General features: G+C 42.9%; 1 protein-coding gene across 1 annotated transcript in view; it reads left to right on the forward strand.

Annotated features, from left to right (window-relative positions):
• The first annotated feature begins 4,308 nt into the window (after positions 1-4,308).
• The window catches only part of nrg3a (neuregulin 3a), a 270,644-nt gene continuing 258,048 nt past the window's right edge, over positions 4,309-16,904 (forward strand). The window contains exon 1 of the mRNA XM_026309893.1: positions 4,309-5,029. Within this exon, the coding sequence (XP_026165678.1) occupies positions 4,309-5,029 (721 nt within the window). The remainder of the gene's footprint in view (positions 5,030-16,904) is intronic.

The raw sequence follows: 16,904 nt of genomic DNA on the forward strand, positions 1-16,904 counted from the left end.
ATTTCCTTTCTCTGGGCTCCTGAAGTAAGTGATAAATTATTTTAATTTCTGAGCCAGTGTTGAAGTTGTGGGATCTTTAATATGATGTGATGAATTGCCCAAGCACGCACATCACTAGCCCTATCTTATGATGTATGATAATACTGATGGAAAGTAAACAATGGATGGGGCTGCTGATGTAGAGTAATATTTACATCTGCTGTGTAAATGACTCAGAAGTGAAAGCTTAAAAATAAAACTATGTGCAGAGTCTAAATATAACAGCACATGGTAACAGGCAGTTTGAGCTCACAGCAGGATTATCGTACAGAAACATAACGCTCAGCGTAAGATGCTTATGACGTTACGGAGGAGACAAAAGGTTTAGTGATTCTCTCCACATTATATCAGTGTAAATGTAATATCTTTGCATTTTTGGCTGTCACTTGGACAACAAGCCATTTGATTATGTGACTCTGAGCTCAAAGTAACTTTGAGAATATTTCACAAGATTCATAAATAAAAACCACATTGTGTGTAACAAGCCACAGACTTTAGTTCTGCGTTGTTCCACAATGGGTTTCCTTTAATTACTAATAAGAATAAACTTTGTCCACTTTGGAATATGATTATTACAATAACATAACACATTTTTTCTTCTGATTTAAGTATGTTTAATACATCCATCCATTCATATTTCATCCCAAAGCACAGTGCTCTGGAACCCAGCATGCACTGGGAGAGATGCAATAAATAAACAAAACCTGGATGAGTAATCACTGTTTTGCAAGGCTGTATCTTTTTGTTATATTGTTTTATTTTGATGTCAAATCCATCAAGCTGACATTACATTACACAGCTGTGACTCAGGAGACCAGTGTTATTGCACCAAACCCCACAGAGCCTCTCCATAAAGTGTCAAAGTGAGACATACTCAGTCTGATGATTTTATTTTATTTCCTAACTACACTTTGATCCATGCATGTGTTTGTAGAGCTGTGTGAAAATAATGAGGTGCTTTCCCCCACACTCAGTATAGTGCAAAGACATCCCAGCCCTTTACACCGCGCACACGCACACACACACACACAACTGTAGGTAAGGACAATTAATTAATCCATACTCCAGCACACACCATGATATGGTATAATTAAGCACAGTTAAGGTTCGTCTTGTCGGCAGATTTTTCTGTAGTCAATTATAAACTGTTCTACTTTAGAGGTAAAGCAGTTTTTTTTTTAGAGAAACCAGTTGCTTAGGAATTAGTTGAATAGATTTTATTGAAAAGGTTTAAAGAAACTTCCTCTGTGACTTTTATCAGCTCATCCATGAAAAAGTTCCCATCATAAAGGAGGTGGAGACGCAGCATTTAATTTGTCATGTCCTGGCTGTTGTGAGTATTGACAAGCTTTGCGAAGCAGCACAGTGACCTGATGGCTGCGATAACAGGCGAGAACTGCCACATATTCTGCTTTCTGTCAGAAAACAGAAAGAGGTGGAAAATCTTCAGCACCTCTCGAGTTTCCCCACGGGACCAATTGAAGGCAGATGGCTACATGACCTTATGTGTGTGTGTGTGTGTGTGTGTGTGTGTGTGTGTTTTGTGATGTTATATCATAGTGGACACACTTGCGCATGTAAAGATAAAGACACAATACAACAGAGAAAACAGTGGTTGGTTTTACAACAAGCATAATAAAGGTTGTTTTACATTGTGCACTGTTACACTGATCTGGATTTACTGAGGCTCAGCCATTCAGCCTGGCTAATTATCATAATAGTCAAAGCAAGCAGTGATGTGAAAGTTAAAATATTTGTCTTTTATATTCAGTCCGGCTTCCTTTCTATTTGCTCTTTATTTTTGTCTTTTATTCTGTTTCCTTAGATCCTTGTTAATGAAATTCTATTAAAGGAGCTTAAAGAACACAGAGATTAAAGAATGTAAAATAGAAACACCAGGTGAACAAGATACGAGATACTCACAGCAGACCTTAAATAAGCAAATATTGAAAAAGACTAAATTAAACATGAGGCTCAGGGCTCGGACAAATTTCTCACATATATATGCACCTTTTAGTTTCAGGGTGTCCAGACACATTACAATAAAGATTGGCTCTGGATCCATCTGAACTTCGGATTTATATGGTCATTTTTTGCAACTAAAGGTTAAGTCTGTTAAGAAAACAAGCCACAGGTCTGATAAAATGAGCAGCCAAATAATGTATTTACAAGCTGTGCAATGTTTTGTAGTAGAGCGATCACATTAAAGACATGTGTCTCAGAATGACAATAAGTATAGAGTTACAAAGAGAAAAATAACATTAATTTGCATAACACACACAAAATGCACAACACAGTTTGTCACATCTACAAATTCTGACCGAGTTCAGCGTGATTACTAAACTTGTCATCAAGCCTGTATGCAAACCTTCCCTTCATGCAGTGGGCAGGGCCAAGCGAGCCGAGCTCTGATCTGTCTGGGACTCTGGCTTCTCGCTGGTAACTGCCTCGTCTGCCGCTGCAGAGCTCCCCCCTCCCACTCTCATTATCTTTATCTGTATACACACCTCCACTCCCCGTTTTTTCTAGTTTTCTGTATGCATTCTGCATCTTAACTCCACCCCCCTCCCTGCTAACGGAGGTGGGCACGCTTCCCAGAGCTGGTGCATCCAGCAGGTGCAGCCTCTTTCTCTCCTCCCTCCCTCCCTCTCTCTCTCTCTCTCTCTCTCGCTCTACCAGCATGCACTCTGGTCTGTCTGTGCCTGCATTTTTTCTGCCCTTCTCATTCGTTCTCTGTCTCTCAGTGGCGGCAGCTCAGGGAGGTAGCTGTAATGTGCATCTGCATCACAATAGCCACAGGTAAAGACAGCTGCGTTGTCGGATATTGCTAACCCCACAGGGGGTTAGTGGACCTTTGCTGCTGGGGTAGCAAGTGCTCATCCCGGCGTGGGGCACACATCTCTCATCATCTCCAAGAACGCATCCTGGAGGGAAGGACGTACTGAGGATCCCAGCAACCAGACCAACAAATCATAGGCTGACTGGAAAGCGCACAAGCTTTTAGAGACTGAGGGAAAAAACACCACTCAGAAAGAAGGAAGACAGAATCACTGGGATATTTTTAAACACTGTGCTTTTCCTCTAATTTCTTGCTTTCTACTTTTTATTTTCAATCATTTTAATCTATTCCTGCTTATCACCCTCTCTCCTCTCATTTTTCCATCTGTGGTGGAATGTTCCCTGCAAACACATGAGAAGAGGCTTTCTGAGCGCTTGCTGCAGTATTAACGGACAGTACACTGAGACAGCAGGGCGCTGAGCGGACAGCTTGGGGAAATCTGATCCACAGCCGGCTAGAGAAGGAGCAGGATCATGCGTCGCAGTTGCAGATTTATCCGCCCTGCGATATCATTGCGCGACAACACCCCTTATTCTCTTTTTTTCCCTCTCCACCTCTCCGTCATCTAAAGTGCTGCTCTTTAACTGGATCCTGATTAATTGGATTCTAAAGTGGGTTTGGATCAAAAGAGTGATGAATAAATGAATTCTGATAAAAGGAGACGCTGAAAAACATTAAAGACAGTGGAGACTACTGTTGGACAGAATCATAACCAAAAGATCTCTTCACTCCCCTTCAGTTCTGAAAGAGACTGATTTTGGGAGCTGAGGGACGCTGAACGTGCTAAAGCTGTTGGAACAGGCTGCATCGGGAAACATTTTTCCTTTTGTTTGGTCCTGCTCAGGGTGGGGAAGCAACAAGACCCACCCTGCAACTTTCACTCCTCTGATTAGATCATCCCAGTGTGGATTGCACATGCATGTCAAACAGAATCAGCTGCGAATTTTTGCTGCAGTGGCATCCGAACACTGATGCCATGGATTCCTCACATGCACAAATGTAAAGCCATCGCTTCCCATCCATCCCTCCTTGTCCCTCTTTCTCCCTGTTCGGAGGCATCGGTACTTCTTGTTTGGCTTACCTGCAGTGAGCGGTCTTGAAGTTCACTCTTGCTTCCGTTGGACATTGGGAGTTGAGCAAGACTAAACACGGACTAATCGGTTGATTACCCGTCTACGCCAGCTCCCCCATTGCTCACTGGGTGTCTCTGAGTGTGAGTGTGTGTGTGTTTGTGACGAGTGTCTGCATGTACCTCCTGCACCCCTCACCTTCTCTATATCGTTGGATGACATATTTGTGCATGTCAGCGTGATTCTGTGGAGTCCATTTTTATCAATTTCTTCACCTTTCCTCCGTTTCTTTTGATGTCCGGCATTGTCTGGAACCTTTCTGCCATGTGCTACCGATGCCTATCACAGGGTTAACCCTCAATGAGCCATAAAGGACGGCAGGGAAGGATGAGTGAGTGTTCTGGGGCAGCCGTATCTGGGGCAGTGATCCTGGAAGAACCTGAAGGTTCAGGTGCTTCAGGGGGCCATGGTGAGGGCCAGGCACAGGATCCAGTTCCCCTTCGCTGCGCGGTTTGGCCTCGGCAGCAGACATGGCTGTGCGTGGTGCCCTTACTTATTGGTTTCATTGGCCTAGGATTGAGCCTTATGTTGTTGAAATGGATTGTTGTTGGTACAGTGAGGGATTATGTGCCAACAGATCTGGTGGATGCTAATCGAATAGGCCAGGACCCTATCTTCCTCTCCAAGCCAAGCGGGATCCCCAAAGGTCCTGATACTACCACTACTACTACTCCTACGGTTGATGTTGGGAACCCAACCACTAGAACTGTAACTGTTTCAAAAGGTAGAACTCGTTACTCGGCTACAACCACTACTATAAACCCTAGAGGGGGAGGAGCCTCAGGTAGCCAAGTAACCCCTCGCAATCCTGCACATCGTAACGGACGTGGACCTTCTGGTTTTACTACGACCACTGCAGTGCCAAGGACAACCTTCATAGTTGGAGAAGCAACATCTACCCCTTCTCCATCCAACCCAACAGTGCTGCATGACTCTACGCAGATGTGGACCCTGGAGCATACTACTACCGAGACAGCGTCCACCACGCTCACCACCCGTACGCACAGCCACCGCAAAACTCGTAAGTCACTCATCAGTGTAGTGTTGCGGATTGATTTGTTTTGAAGTGGTTTGTCTGGAGTTTGGTTGAACAGGTGAATGAACGAGTTCACTAATGGCTTCACTGGCTGAACTGGGTCAAGGGTTGGTTGGTTCTTTATCTACAAAACGGGTGTTTATGATTTGATTTATTTTTGACAGATTTTACAGTTCAATCACATCATCTGGTTTTGCATTTGACTTGTGTTACCATCTTGATTTGATTTGTTTGACATGCCTGTAGGCAAAAAAATTGCAGGAGAGTGATCAATAGCATTGATTATTCCGGTAAGACTATATAAACTATTGCAGGACTCAATAATCAGTGTTTCTGCATCGGATGGTTGAGCTCTGTGTTTTTTGCTGCATCATGTGTTTATTCATTCTGACATTGTTTTTGCCACTTTAAAATGGTGGCACATAAAGGACGTTTCAACTTTGGCCTAAATGGAATTTGAAGATACGTTTGGGGTGATTTTCTCACATAAAGGGGACAAGGATTGATAGAAAGTGTCAGTCCAGGTATTTAGAGGAAATAAATTCATGCTTCCATCGTGTTAAAACTAAAACACGAATATGTTCTAATGCATCTGTTAATGAATGCTGATTCTTCCTCTGTACATTGACTGTCCTTGACATGCCTGTGCACGGCACACATGCTATTGACTGATGCCACAGGGGATTTTCTTGCAGCAATGAATGACATGCACATTATACACACACACACACACGCACACACACACACACACACACACACACACACACACACAAATACACATAGCTTCCTCCATGATAAATCTCTCCACTCTCAAAATGGTGTCATATTATTTGCTGGACTTCCTTCCACTTGTGATGGTTCCTGTGTCTGGTCCTGGCCTGGGGCTACACAGAGTATTAGAGTGACATGAGCAGGTTATATTTTTCATCATTTCATCATGATGCATCAGATCGTTCACAGATCACAAATGCTAATAAGCAGATATTAGAAAATACATCCTGCATCTCATGTACTGTGAATTTATTCTCTGACAGTGCAGTTGTCCTGCGATAGTCATGATACCATTTAATCTCAGAGTCTGGGTCAAGATGTGATGCATGCATTTGTTGGATGCTGTGAATGAATTTGCACAGACCTAAATGGTTCTCTAATTGTGTTTAAGCTTGAGTATTTTCTCTCATCATATTTCTGCTGGTTTATGTGATTTACATGATAAACACCATTTATTCATTAGTGATAACTACATGATTGCTGCCTTATATTAAACAGTTGATGACAGTGTCCTATTCTACTTATTGTGGCTTCCCTCTGCTCGACTGCAAAGGTGTGGCTGCTTCTGTTTTTGTCCATGATAATAAGCACGTCCCCAGATTACACCAGAGACCAGGGAAGCTGATAAATGGAAACACAGGGGAAACAGAGGAAACACTGTGGATCATTTCAGCACCAGGAGGACAAAACAGGGGCCATTCATCATCATCTACTCATTTATTAATTAACTATTAAAAAGAATGCCATTTCTCCGGCAAGTGCTCATGGAAACAATTAAGCCTCACTGATAGATATCCTAGGGAAAATGTCACTCCTTCTGCAGCTTGCATGAGAAAGTTCTGCCATTACAGAACAGCCGACTTGTTCGATAATCCTAAACACCCTTCACCCTCCCACCCTCTCTGTTCTACCACCCACATGCTGCCTTGATTTGAAAAGGCCATCATTTTCGCATTAACGATCCATTACGTGTGAATGTGTTATGCGGTATTACTGAATTGCCTGTGTTGGCTTGTGCTTAGAAACTGGGAGAATTCTGTTAATTTAAGTAGAGCTGACCATCTGGGTGCTCTGGTCGATGCTGCCCGTGTCTCTGTGGGTCACAAAATTAAGATGAGCAAAGATTTAACATCACCCAGGGCTGCAGTGCTTTCAGCTTGATAGCTGATCACAGTGGGATCTTCAACAACATCCTCGATGTTACTTGACTGATGAATTAAGAAGTCTCTAAAATAATGAGGTTTATTATTTTAGAGACTTCTTAATATAAATATTATGGCACCTTGCTATGAAGTATTAGTGCAAATCTCAGTTGGTGGCAAAACAACACAAATATTAACAAAATGCAAAATGTTCAGATGCTTTTTAACAAAAATGCCCCTCTGGAGTCATTGACTTATATCCTTAAAGGCATGGACAGAAGCGTAACGGCTGACGTTTTATTAAAGAGGTCAATATTTACGGTAATAAAGTGGAGAATATTCCCTGATGCAGTTTATGACCTTTTGTCTTTTTAGGTATTGATGACTTTCGAGATCTGCCAACCACAGGGTGACATGATAGACGAGGAACATAACAGTTTGAGAACATGATGTGAAACATGACTCTGATAGGTCTTACACAATGTTAAGCGATCGCAGTGATATAAGTGGCAGAATGAAGCAGAGACCTGGGAGAGGTGATGCCATTAAAGGAAGCCAAGCGATCTGTGTGTGCCCTTATTCATCACCCCACAAATTATAAGCATCAGTGCAGTAATACTGTATTAAGTGAAATAAATAAAAGTTTAAATTGAATCAAATCTTTCTGTCATGGTTCATGAGTGTTTCAATAATTTGACTTCTGCCTCTGCATTAAGATGGATGATGTTTATATGTTGCTTCTATAATAAGATGCCCTTTTGTGAAGAATCTGAATTAATTTATTATTGAAACAGTTCGTAAACATGCAGAGAAATAATAAAAAAGGAATTAATCACGTTACCAGAAAATTCAGCGTAGGTTAGTAAATCCCTAGAAAATGATCTGTTTGATGTAGAGAAAGCACTGGCTGCCTAAAACAATACAGGAAACCAAGATGGTCACTAGATCCTGGTCTTTGCTCCACAACATGCTCCCGAAGGTCTTTGTCTCCATGCTGAACCATTCAGTGGGATTAGGCTTCAGTCAAACAGTGGCCTCGAAACCTAAACCCAGATTAGGAGCCCATCACCATGACTGTGGAAGCAACAGAATTACATCAGCCCACCTATCAGTCACACACACTCTACATGGGCTTACCAGCAGGCTGACTGCTGAGGGATTGTTTTGATAGATGGCCTGTGGCGGGACGTTTTTCATGAAATGATGCTGAGGTGACACGTTTAAGAGGGCATTTTCTCTTATCTGAGATCCAGGATCTGTCAAGGGTCCTTTGAAAAGTTCAGAGGAAAAGGTTTATGCTGGATATTAACAACACTGACGTGACAATCACACACAATAAAGTGGCGTTTATTGCCGTGACAACATTGCAGGGAAACTGCATCTTTTCTGTGCTCTGAGGCGTGTAAGCCCTTCATTTTTACCAGACTTCATTTTCTTCAGTTTCTCATGGCAAAATAAAAAGTTTTTATTTAAAAATTGGAAAGACAAAATTTATCTGACGTAATATCATGACCTGATTCAACAGACACCAGGCTTTGTTTCCATCTATTGTTGATAGGGATTAAATGGTGTATCTCACGTCTCCTGCCAAGATGAACAACCTCCTAATCTGAAACAGTGACTCTCACATGCAGCCTGATGCCTCAGGTTTCTTAGGGGACATTAAACTAGTCAATATTGTGTTACAGGGGAAGGAAAACCACCTATAGAAGTTAATATACTTCAGCTTTAAATGTTTTGATGAGCTGCCTCAAGTGTTTTATTGGAAATGTGAGTTGGAATCATATCTGTGGATTCTTTAATAGTTTATAGTCATTTCAATCAATCACTTATTCTCTCATCACACAATCAATCATTTATTACACAAGAATAAAACCCCAAATTACCCCACAATGGACTTTGGCTGTCGTCACTGTACATATTTGTGTTGTTCTAATCATCTCACAGGGAGAGCTTTTCGGTTTTAAACCAGATTTTAGGTTTTAATCAGATTGTGGAGTTCAATCTTTACACTTGGATTAGCTATCTGTGAGATGCTTAGTAACAAGTTCCCATTAGGGGTTTGTATGTGTCTGTGCACATGCTGACTAGAATGTACACAGTCTGGTGTGTATGAATGTGTCTGTGCAGTTTGTGTGACCAAGCTGTGACCTCTTGTGTGTGTCAAGACCAGAACCAGCAGCATTCTCGAAATCTCAGCGAACAGCATTTGAGTTAAGTTATGTGGGAGAGATGTTGACTGAAATATGACATGTATCCATTGATCAGTCCATTATCAATACAGCTGATCCCAGCTGATTCAGATGGGAGGTGGGGTCCACCCTGGACCGATCAGCGGTCAGGGCTGGATGGATGTGCAGAAACTAGTTTTCTAACTATTCTTCTCCTGTTTACTCTCAGATAACCTTCCCTACCTACCTCCAGTCATCAGAGCTGAGAAAGCTTAAAGCTAAAGTTGCACCCTGTGTTTTTCCTCACCGCAGATATTGATCCCTACTATTTATTGATAAACATATATGGCCCCAAAATCTGTCATGATCTTAGAGCATCAAAATGGAGTAATTCATTGCAAGCTGTTCTTTCCGGTATATTCTTCCAATAACCAGTTCCTTAGCATATCTTGATGCACTGCTAGAGTTTTTGAATGAATTCCAATCATAACTTGGCTTGTAACACACACCCATCTCAAGGGCCTTGTAATCAAAATGCCTGGGAACCCAGTGTGTGTATTCTTATGCCTCTAAATGATAAATGCCCATGGGTTCCTCATATTCCACTTCATTTCACTGCCAAGATAACTTATAACCAATCGCACAAGTTGTTCCTGGAGGCATTCTTGAATTTACAATACGGCTCAGTTAATCTGTGAAGCTCCTTGTTGACGCTGCAGCGTCTGACCACTAAAAAAACACAGCAAGATCTTGTCATACTGCCCTGATTAGAGTTTTAATTTGACAAAGACAAAGCTTAGTGTCTCGTTAATTCATTCTGATGAAATGTCTTACAGAGGGGAAGAGAGATTAAATATTAATGATGCGAAAGAGAAACACGTTCAATATGTAGAGGAAAGTGTAAATAATTGAAGATGGCCTTTTGACGGATTATCCCACACAGAGCAATTCCCCGTACATGTACATTTCTTCAGTAAATGAAAGTTTTCAGGGTGCGCTTATTCACCACACCGGGCAAGATTGCTTGTGCTGCAGAGGAAAAGAAAGTTTCAAGGTGTAATTTTTCGAGATTTTTCTCCAAATTGCTTTACGACTGTCAAGGTTTAAACTCTCCATCTGCCTCTTTGCTCTCGTTCCTTTCTCCTGTTCTTCCTCTGCTCAAAAGCACATCCATCAGCCAGGTCCAGATGATGGTGAAGAACAAAGTGGTTAAATGTTGCCGCTAACTTCAGAGGAGCTTTTAATAATGAACTCAGGTTTAAACTGCCTTGATTAGATGAGGCCTGCTCCCTTTTATTGGAGCCAGTGGCAGGAAAAGTAGCAGCTGAGGAGATGTTGGAGAGTTAATTCCTTAGTCGCGATTCTCCTGCCCTGCACCAGCTCTCCAGAGGGGCTGCCACCTGCTAACTGATTGCACCAGTATCTTCTGAATTCTCTGAGGTGTTTGCTTCTGAACGGTCACGGGAGAATATTTCGGTAGCATTTTGTGGAAATGAACAAACAATGAGTTGATATTTTCTCTACTTCCTTGGCAGTTTGAGACGTGAATTGACGAGCAATTTGTCTGAATTCATCTTCTCTAAATCATTGATAATAAAAATAATTTCCTGATTTGATATAAAGTTTTTTTGGACTCTAGTTAATTAATGCACCCGTATTGGGTCAATCATTGTCTGTGAGCAGCAGCTAATCTGTAAATGTCACTTTATATAACTGATATCAGAGCATGTATAAAAGACAGTGATTTTCCTGGGTTCCTGAATAAGAGCAGTATCCAAAGAGCCGTAATTTACAGCCCCGTTCTCTCACAGACTACCTTTGCCTCTCTCTCGTGTTAAATCCATCAGCTGGCCTGCAGCAGCAAACCATTTAACACAAGTAAGCAAATAAATATCTGACTGTTATGAGTTCAGCCACAGCCAACAGCTAGTGTTGCAGCTCGTTTCTCCGTAGTTATTTCAGAGGAGGAGTGTGGGCCAGCTGACCTGTGGGTGCAGCAGAAAAATGGCATCATTGATTGTTTTCTCGAATGTTTAAAGTGACCTAATGTTTGTTTGCATTTTCCAGACAAGCACCTTCTTGATGTAATGCAAATGATAACTCTCTTTGTAGAAAAGGTGGAGGCAGAGGGTCGTTGTTATAGCACCACAAATCCTCCACAGTGTCACCAGTTATTACCATTTCCATCCTGCCTCCTTCTAACGGTTCACTGTAATCAACCCACAGTCAATTCTTAACCTTAATCAAGTAGTTTTAGTTACCTGGACTCCACAAACCTTCTCCACAAGGACAACACTCATGACTTGATATCATGGCACAGAACTGGTTAGGAAGCAAGGGGACAACAGGGACAACATGCAGACTCCACACAGAAAGGCCCCAGGTCCACCTGGGTTCAGACCCTAATCCTGACCTGCATGAGTTTGGACTGTGGGAGGAGAAAACCCACACAGACACAGGGACAACATGCAGACTCCACACAGAAAGGCCCCGGGTCCACCTGGGTTCAGACCCTAATCCTGACCTGCATGTGTTTGGACTGTGGGAGGAGAAAACCCACACAGACACAGGGACGACATGCAGACTCCACACAGAAAGGCCCCGGGTCCACCTGGGTTCAGACCCTAATCCTGACCTGCATGTGTTTGGACTGTGGGAGGAGAAAACCCACACAGACACAGGGACGACATGCAGACTCCACACAGAAAGGCCCCGGGTCCACCTGGGTTCAGACCCTAATCCTGACCTGCATGTGTTTGGACTGTGGGAGGAGAAAACCCACACAGACACAGGGACAACATGCAGACTCCACACAGAAAGGCCCCGGGTCCACCTGGGTTCAGACCCTAATCCTGACCTGCATGTGTTTGGACTGTGGGAGGAGAAAACCCACACAGACACAGGGACAACATGCAGACTCCACACAGAAAGGCCCCAGGTCCACCTGGGTTCAGACCCTAATCCTGACCTGCATGTGTTTGGACTGTGGGAGGAGAAAACCCACACAGACACAGGGACAACATGCAGACTCCACACAGAAAGGCCCCAGGTCCACCTGGGTTCAGACCCTAATCCTGACCTGCATGTGTTTGGACTGTGGGAGGAGAAAACCCACACAGACACAGGGACAACATGCAGACTCCACACAGAAAGGCCCCTGGTCCACCTGGGTTCAGACCCTAATCCTGACCTGCATGTGTTTGGACTGTGGGAGGAGAAAACCCACACAGACACAGGGACAACATGCAGACTCCACACAGAAAGGCCCCGGGTCCACCTGGGTTCAGACCCTAATCCTGACCTGCATGTGTTTGGACTGTGGGAGGAGAAAACCCACACAGACACAGGGACAACATGCAGACTCCACACAGAAAGGCCCCGGGTCCACCTGGGTTCAGACCCTAATCCTGACCTGCATGTGTTTGGACTGTGGGAGGAGAAAACCCACACAGACACAGGGACAACATGCAGACTCCACACAGAAAGGCCCCGGGTCCACCTGGGTTCAGACCCTAATCCTGACCTGCATGTGTTTGGACTGTGGGAGGAGAAAACCCACACAGACACAGGGACAACATGCAGACTCCACACAGAAAGGCCCCGGGTCCACCTGGGTTCAGACCCTAATCCTGACCTGCATGTGTTTGGACTGTGGGAGGAGAAAACCCACACAGACACAGGGACAACATGCAGACTCCACACAGAAAGGCCCCGGGTCCACCTGGGTTCAGACCCTAATCCTGACCTGCATGTGTTTGGACTGTGGGAGGAGAAAACCCACACAGACACAGGGACAACATGCAGACTCCAGAACCTTCTTGCTGTGAGGCGACCATGTTAACCACTGCACCATAGTGATTTAATAATACAGCATCTAAAGTTGATCAACTTATGTGTATTACCATCGTCTTTAGGTCATATAAGCCAAATGACACACTTTGACCTCTTAGTTTTATGACTTGAGCATAAAATATTCATCAGTGGTTCACTGGTGTGAATAAAATCTTCTCCCCTGCCTCTTGCTCATTATGCTGCTGGCACCTGGCAGTAAACAATGCTATTAGTGCAGATAAAATGCTTTGACAGTGATTATTTAGCCTCAGTGTACACAGAGCTAGCAGGGAGCCCAACACTTCAGGCCTGAACTACTTCTATGTGATTTCTTTCAATGGCTGTGCTGTATGATTGAATTTTTTCCTCCCACCCTGTCATTCCTCTCTCCTCATGTCTCTCAAGGTCAGTGTGTCTCAAATTACAATTCTCCTTCTGCTGAAGTTGACTGGACTCAGTGGAGTGTCACTGACAATGGTTTTATATGGAAAAACTTGATATTTTCCAACAAAAAGAACATTTGCATTTTTATCAATTCAAAAAAATGAGCATCCATTGTTCAGCGGCTGCCTCTGGACCTGCTCCGTCCAAAGGCTGCGGTAAAAACTTGCATAAGTGCATCTATTCAAGTACAGTACTTGTGTTTCTGCATGATGCTCTTCATACTTTTATTCCATTAGCTTCCAGAGAGGAAATGTACTTTCACTCATTTAAATGTTCTCTCAGCTGTTTTGCATATAAAACTAAAAACGTCAGTTGATAAACATGAAAACATTTTACACCAAGCTACCTACCAGTGTATAAAATATTATATGTTTATCATTTATTGTTATTATTACAGCATTATGCTTCTATCAGATTATAAAATAATAACCCACAATGTCATCCTGTGTTTTAATTTAAAGCAGGGGTGGAGAGGAGCCCTGTTTGCATTCAGGGTCTGCACCCTGATTGAGGTGGTGACACATTTGGGTCCCGGTGGTGATGGAAAGTGCATTTTAACAATTCAGGTGCAGGCGTTTTGTTCAAAGTGATGTGTATTGACCAGTGGGGGCAGCAAACAAAACTTGAGTGAACGCTTTGTCAGTACAACCAAACAAAAACAAGTTAAAAGGCTGAGACCATCAAAACTGCATTGATTAGCTTCTTCCACATCACACACGGGTGGAGCACGCAGCACGTAATTTTCCATGAATCCAGAGAGCACAAACTAAATTGAATCGCTCAGGGGAAAAGTAGATTCTGTCAGGAACAATAATAACTACATAGAGAAGCCACAAGCAGCCAGACGCTCTTGTTAAAAGCATAAAAGCGGTTGATGCACTGAAAATCAGAATTACTACTCTCCTACCACTGACCCCAGTGCTGTTCGTATGAGTGGCAGTTTGATGTGAGGGTTTTACTAAACAGCACCTTAAGCCGATCTTATGAATTTGTTTTCCTGGCCATTAAGTTTGACATCAGCACCAGTAAGTCGCCCCCTGTTTAGCTCCACATAATGATCCTGGTATATGGGTGTGTCAGTATTTCGCTCCACGCTGTATGAACCCCCCCGCCTTGCACTAGCTATCGATCTCAGGGTATTTGTATCCTGGTCTTTTGCGACTCAGCAGTTTAGGAGGCGGCCCTGCGTATGGGTGTGGGTTCTGATTATCCCAAGCTCGCTGCATTTTGCTGTGGTTATTTTTAGCATCAAAGATCGTTGCCAGCTTCTCTCTGGGAGGCTGCGTGGAAACTGCCCTTTCTGGTGGAGGCACAGAGGAGCCAGTGAGGACAGACACTTTGCTTCGTCACTGGAAGATGATTTTATTGTGGAAGCATTACAGTTGGGGTGGATTTGCTATGTTAAGCTCAGTGAAAACTAATTTCCTGTGTTGTGTTTTTTATTTTGGGGATGCTGCCGTTGTACTGCCTGTATCTTATTATGCTAAGTAACAGCAAGTGGAGGCCTCAGTAATGAGTCTGAAGATGGAGGAAGCTTGTTTCCAGGAAATCAGAGCCGTTAAACTGCACATTACATTCCCAAGGAAAACAGGACGCTTTCCAGAAGGTCACGTTCACCTTGATGGAAAACACGTCTCAATCACACACACACACACACACACGCGCACGCACGCACACACACAGAAACTGGCGAGCTCAGTGTCATATGCTGCACATTGGTCTTCTCAGCTCTGTCCCGGGGGCAGATGGTGACATCATTCTCTTTGGGAGGCTGACATGCAGTGTGTGTGTGCGTGTGTGTGTGCGTGTGTGTGAGGGTGTGTGTGTGTGTGTGTGTGTGTGTGTGTGTGTCTAGACAGTATCAGTACATTCAGCTTTCTCCTGTGTCAGCATGTTTGACCATCTCTCTCCACCCTGCTGGCTCTTTCCTCCTTTTCTCTCTTTTATAAAAACGAATTTGCATTAAGTTATTTGTCAACAGGGTGGATGGTGTAAAATTGTCCCTAAAAACTCTGAGAACATACTGTTTTTTTTTGGTAGAACCAAAAAGTCAGAAAAATAACATTGGTTCTGACCTGTTTCCTCCAGAGAGACCAGCAGCCTCTGTCATGGCTCATTCAGATGTGACTTGGCCGACACTAAAGCTCATTTACAATTTACATAGATTGTTTTTACATTATATATATATGTGTATATATATATATATATATATATATATATATATTTACAGTATTTACATTTTATATATATATATATATATATTTACATTTTATATATATATATATATATATATATATATATTTACAGTATTTACATTTTATATATATATATATATATATATATATATATATATATATATATATATATATGTGTATATAATGTGACAGATTTCAGGAAAATAAAAAACGTCCCCAAACCAAATAATTCTGCTTTTCCTTCTGCTCTGTTGTCTCTTTGAAAAGCCACACCAACATTAATTCTGAGGGAGTTTTTCGGAGAACAGTCTGTCTGCCTTAAGTCTGCTGCAGTGCCTTCTGGGAAATGTTGTTCTGTATGTTGCCGGTGCTTTTAATTTGTTAGAGCGTTTATTCTCTTTAAGAAATAAAGAAAACGCTTGAGAGGAAGTGCCAACGCAGCCTTTAGTGCGAAGTGAGCGGCACGTCGCGTCACGTCGGCTCGGTAATTAGAAGGAAGTGCGAGACTGAGGACGCGTCGTGTTGTTTTCGTTTTGTTTGTTGTTTGTTGTTTGTTTGTTTGTTTGTTTGGAGGACACGCGGCTCGGACTCTGGGAGGAACAGTGGCTTTAAAACATGTATCAACAAACTGAGGAAACAAACGCAGCTGGACAAGCAGACCTGGTGATGTGGACCGGGTTAAAGTTTAGTCTGCACCTGTCTGGCTCTTTAATAAGGTAGGCTCAGCTTCCGGTGTGTGTGTTTTTACTGGTTAGCAGAGTCTTACTGGGACATGATGCTGGCACAGTATTGTGTTTTGTTGTGCACATAGAGAGTGTTCCTGTGTGTAATTCATTTGTTAGAGCATCACCAGCCCATATTTACGTGGCCTCGCCTGCTTTGTCCAACACACTGTTCACAATTCACATATGTTGAATCAGAAACATCCTAATACTTTTCATCTTGAACTTCTTATCAAAGTCACTGATTAATTTCCTGCCGGTCATTCTGGCACCTGTGTTCTTCTTCGCTCTACCTGTGCCTCGGTTTTCTTTCTAACGGTGGACAGTCCTGACAGCTGTCTCACAGAGACCTCCTGTCTCTAAGGTCTCTGTCTGTTGAACTGGTGGGCCGTCTCTCTGTATATCTGTGTTTGAACGAGACAGATCTGCTCATGACAGGTGGACTCCCTTCAATTTCTCCCCAGGCTGTTTGACTCAGGAGTTGGTGGGCAAACAAAATACAGTTTCAGTGCAGGAGAAAAACAAGCAGTCGGGAGGATGCAGATGGAGACAGAAATGGAGGAGTGAGGAAGTAAATAAAGCAG

Source organism: Mastacembelus armatus, chromosome 15 (assembly GCF_900324485.2).
Source record: "Mastacembelus armatus chromosome 15, fMasArm1.2, whole genome shotgun sequence".
Lineage (NCBI taxonomy): Eukaryota > Metazoa > Chordata > Actinopteri > Synbranchiformes > Mastacembelidae > Mastacembelus > Mastacembelus armatus.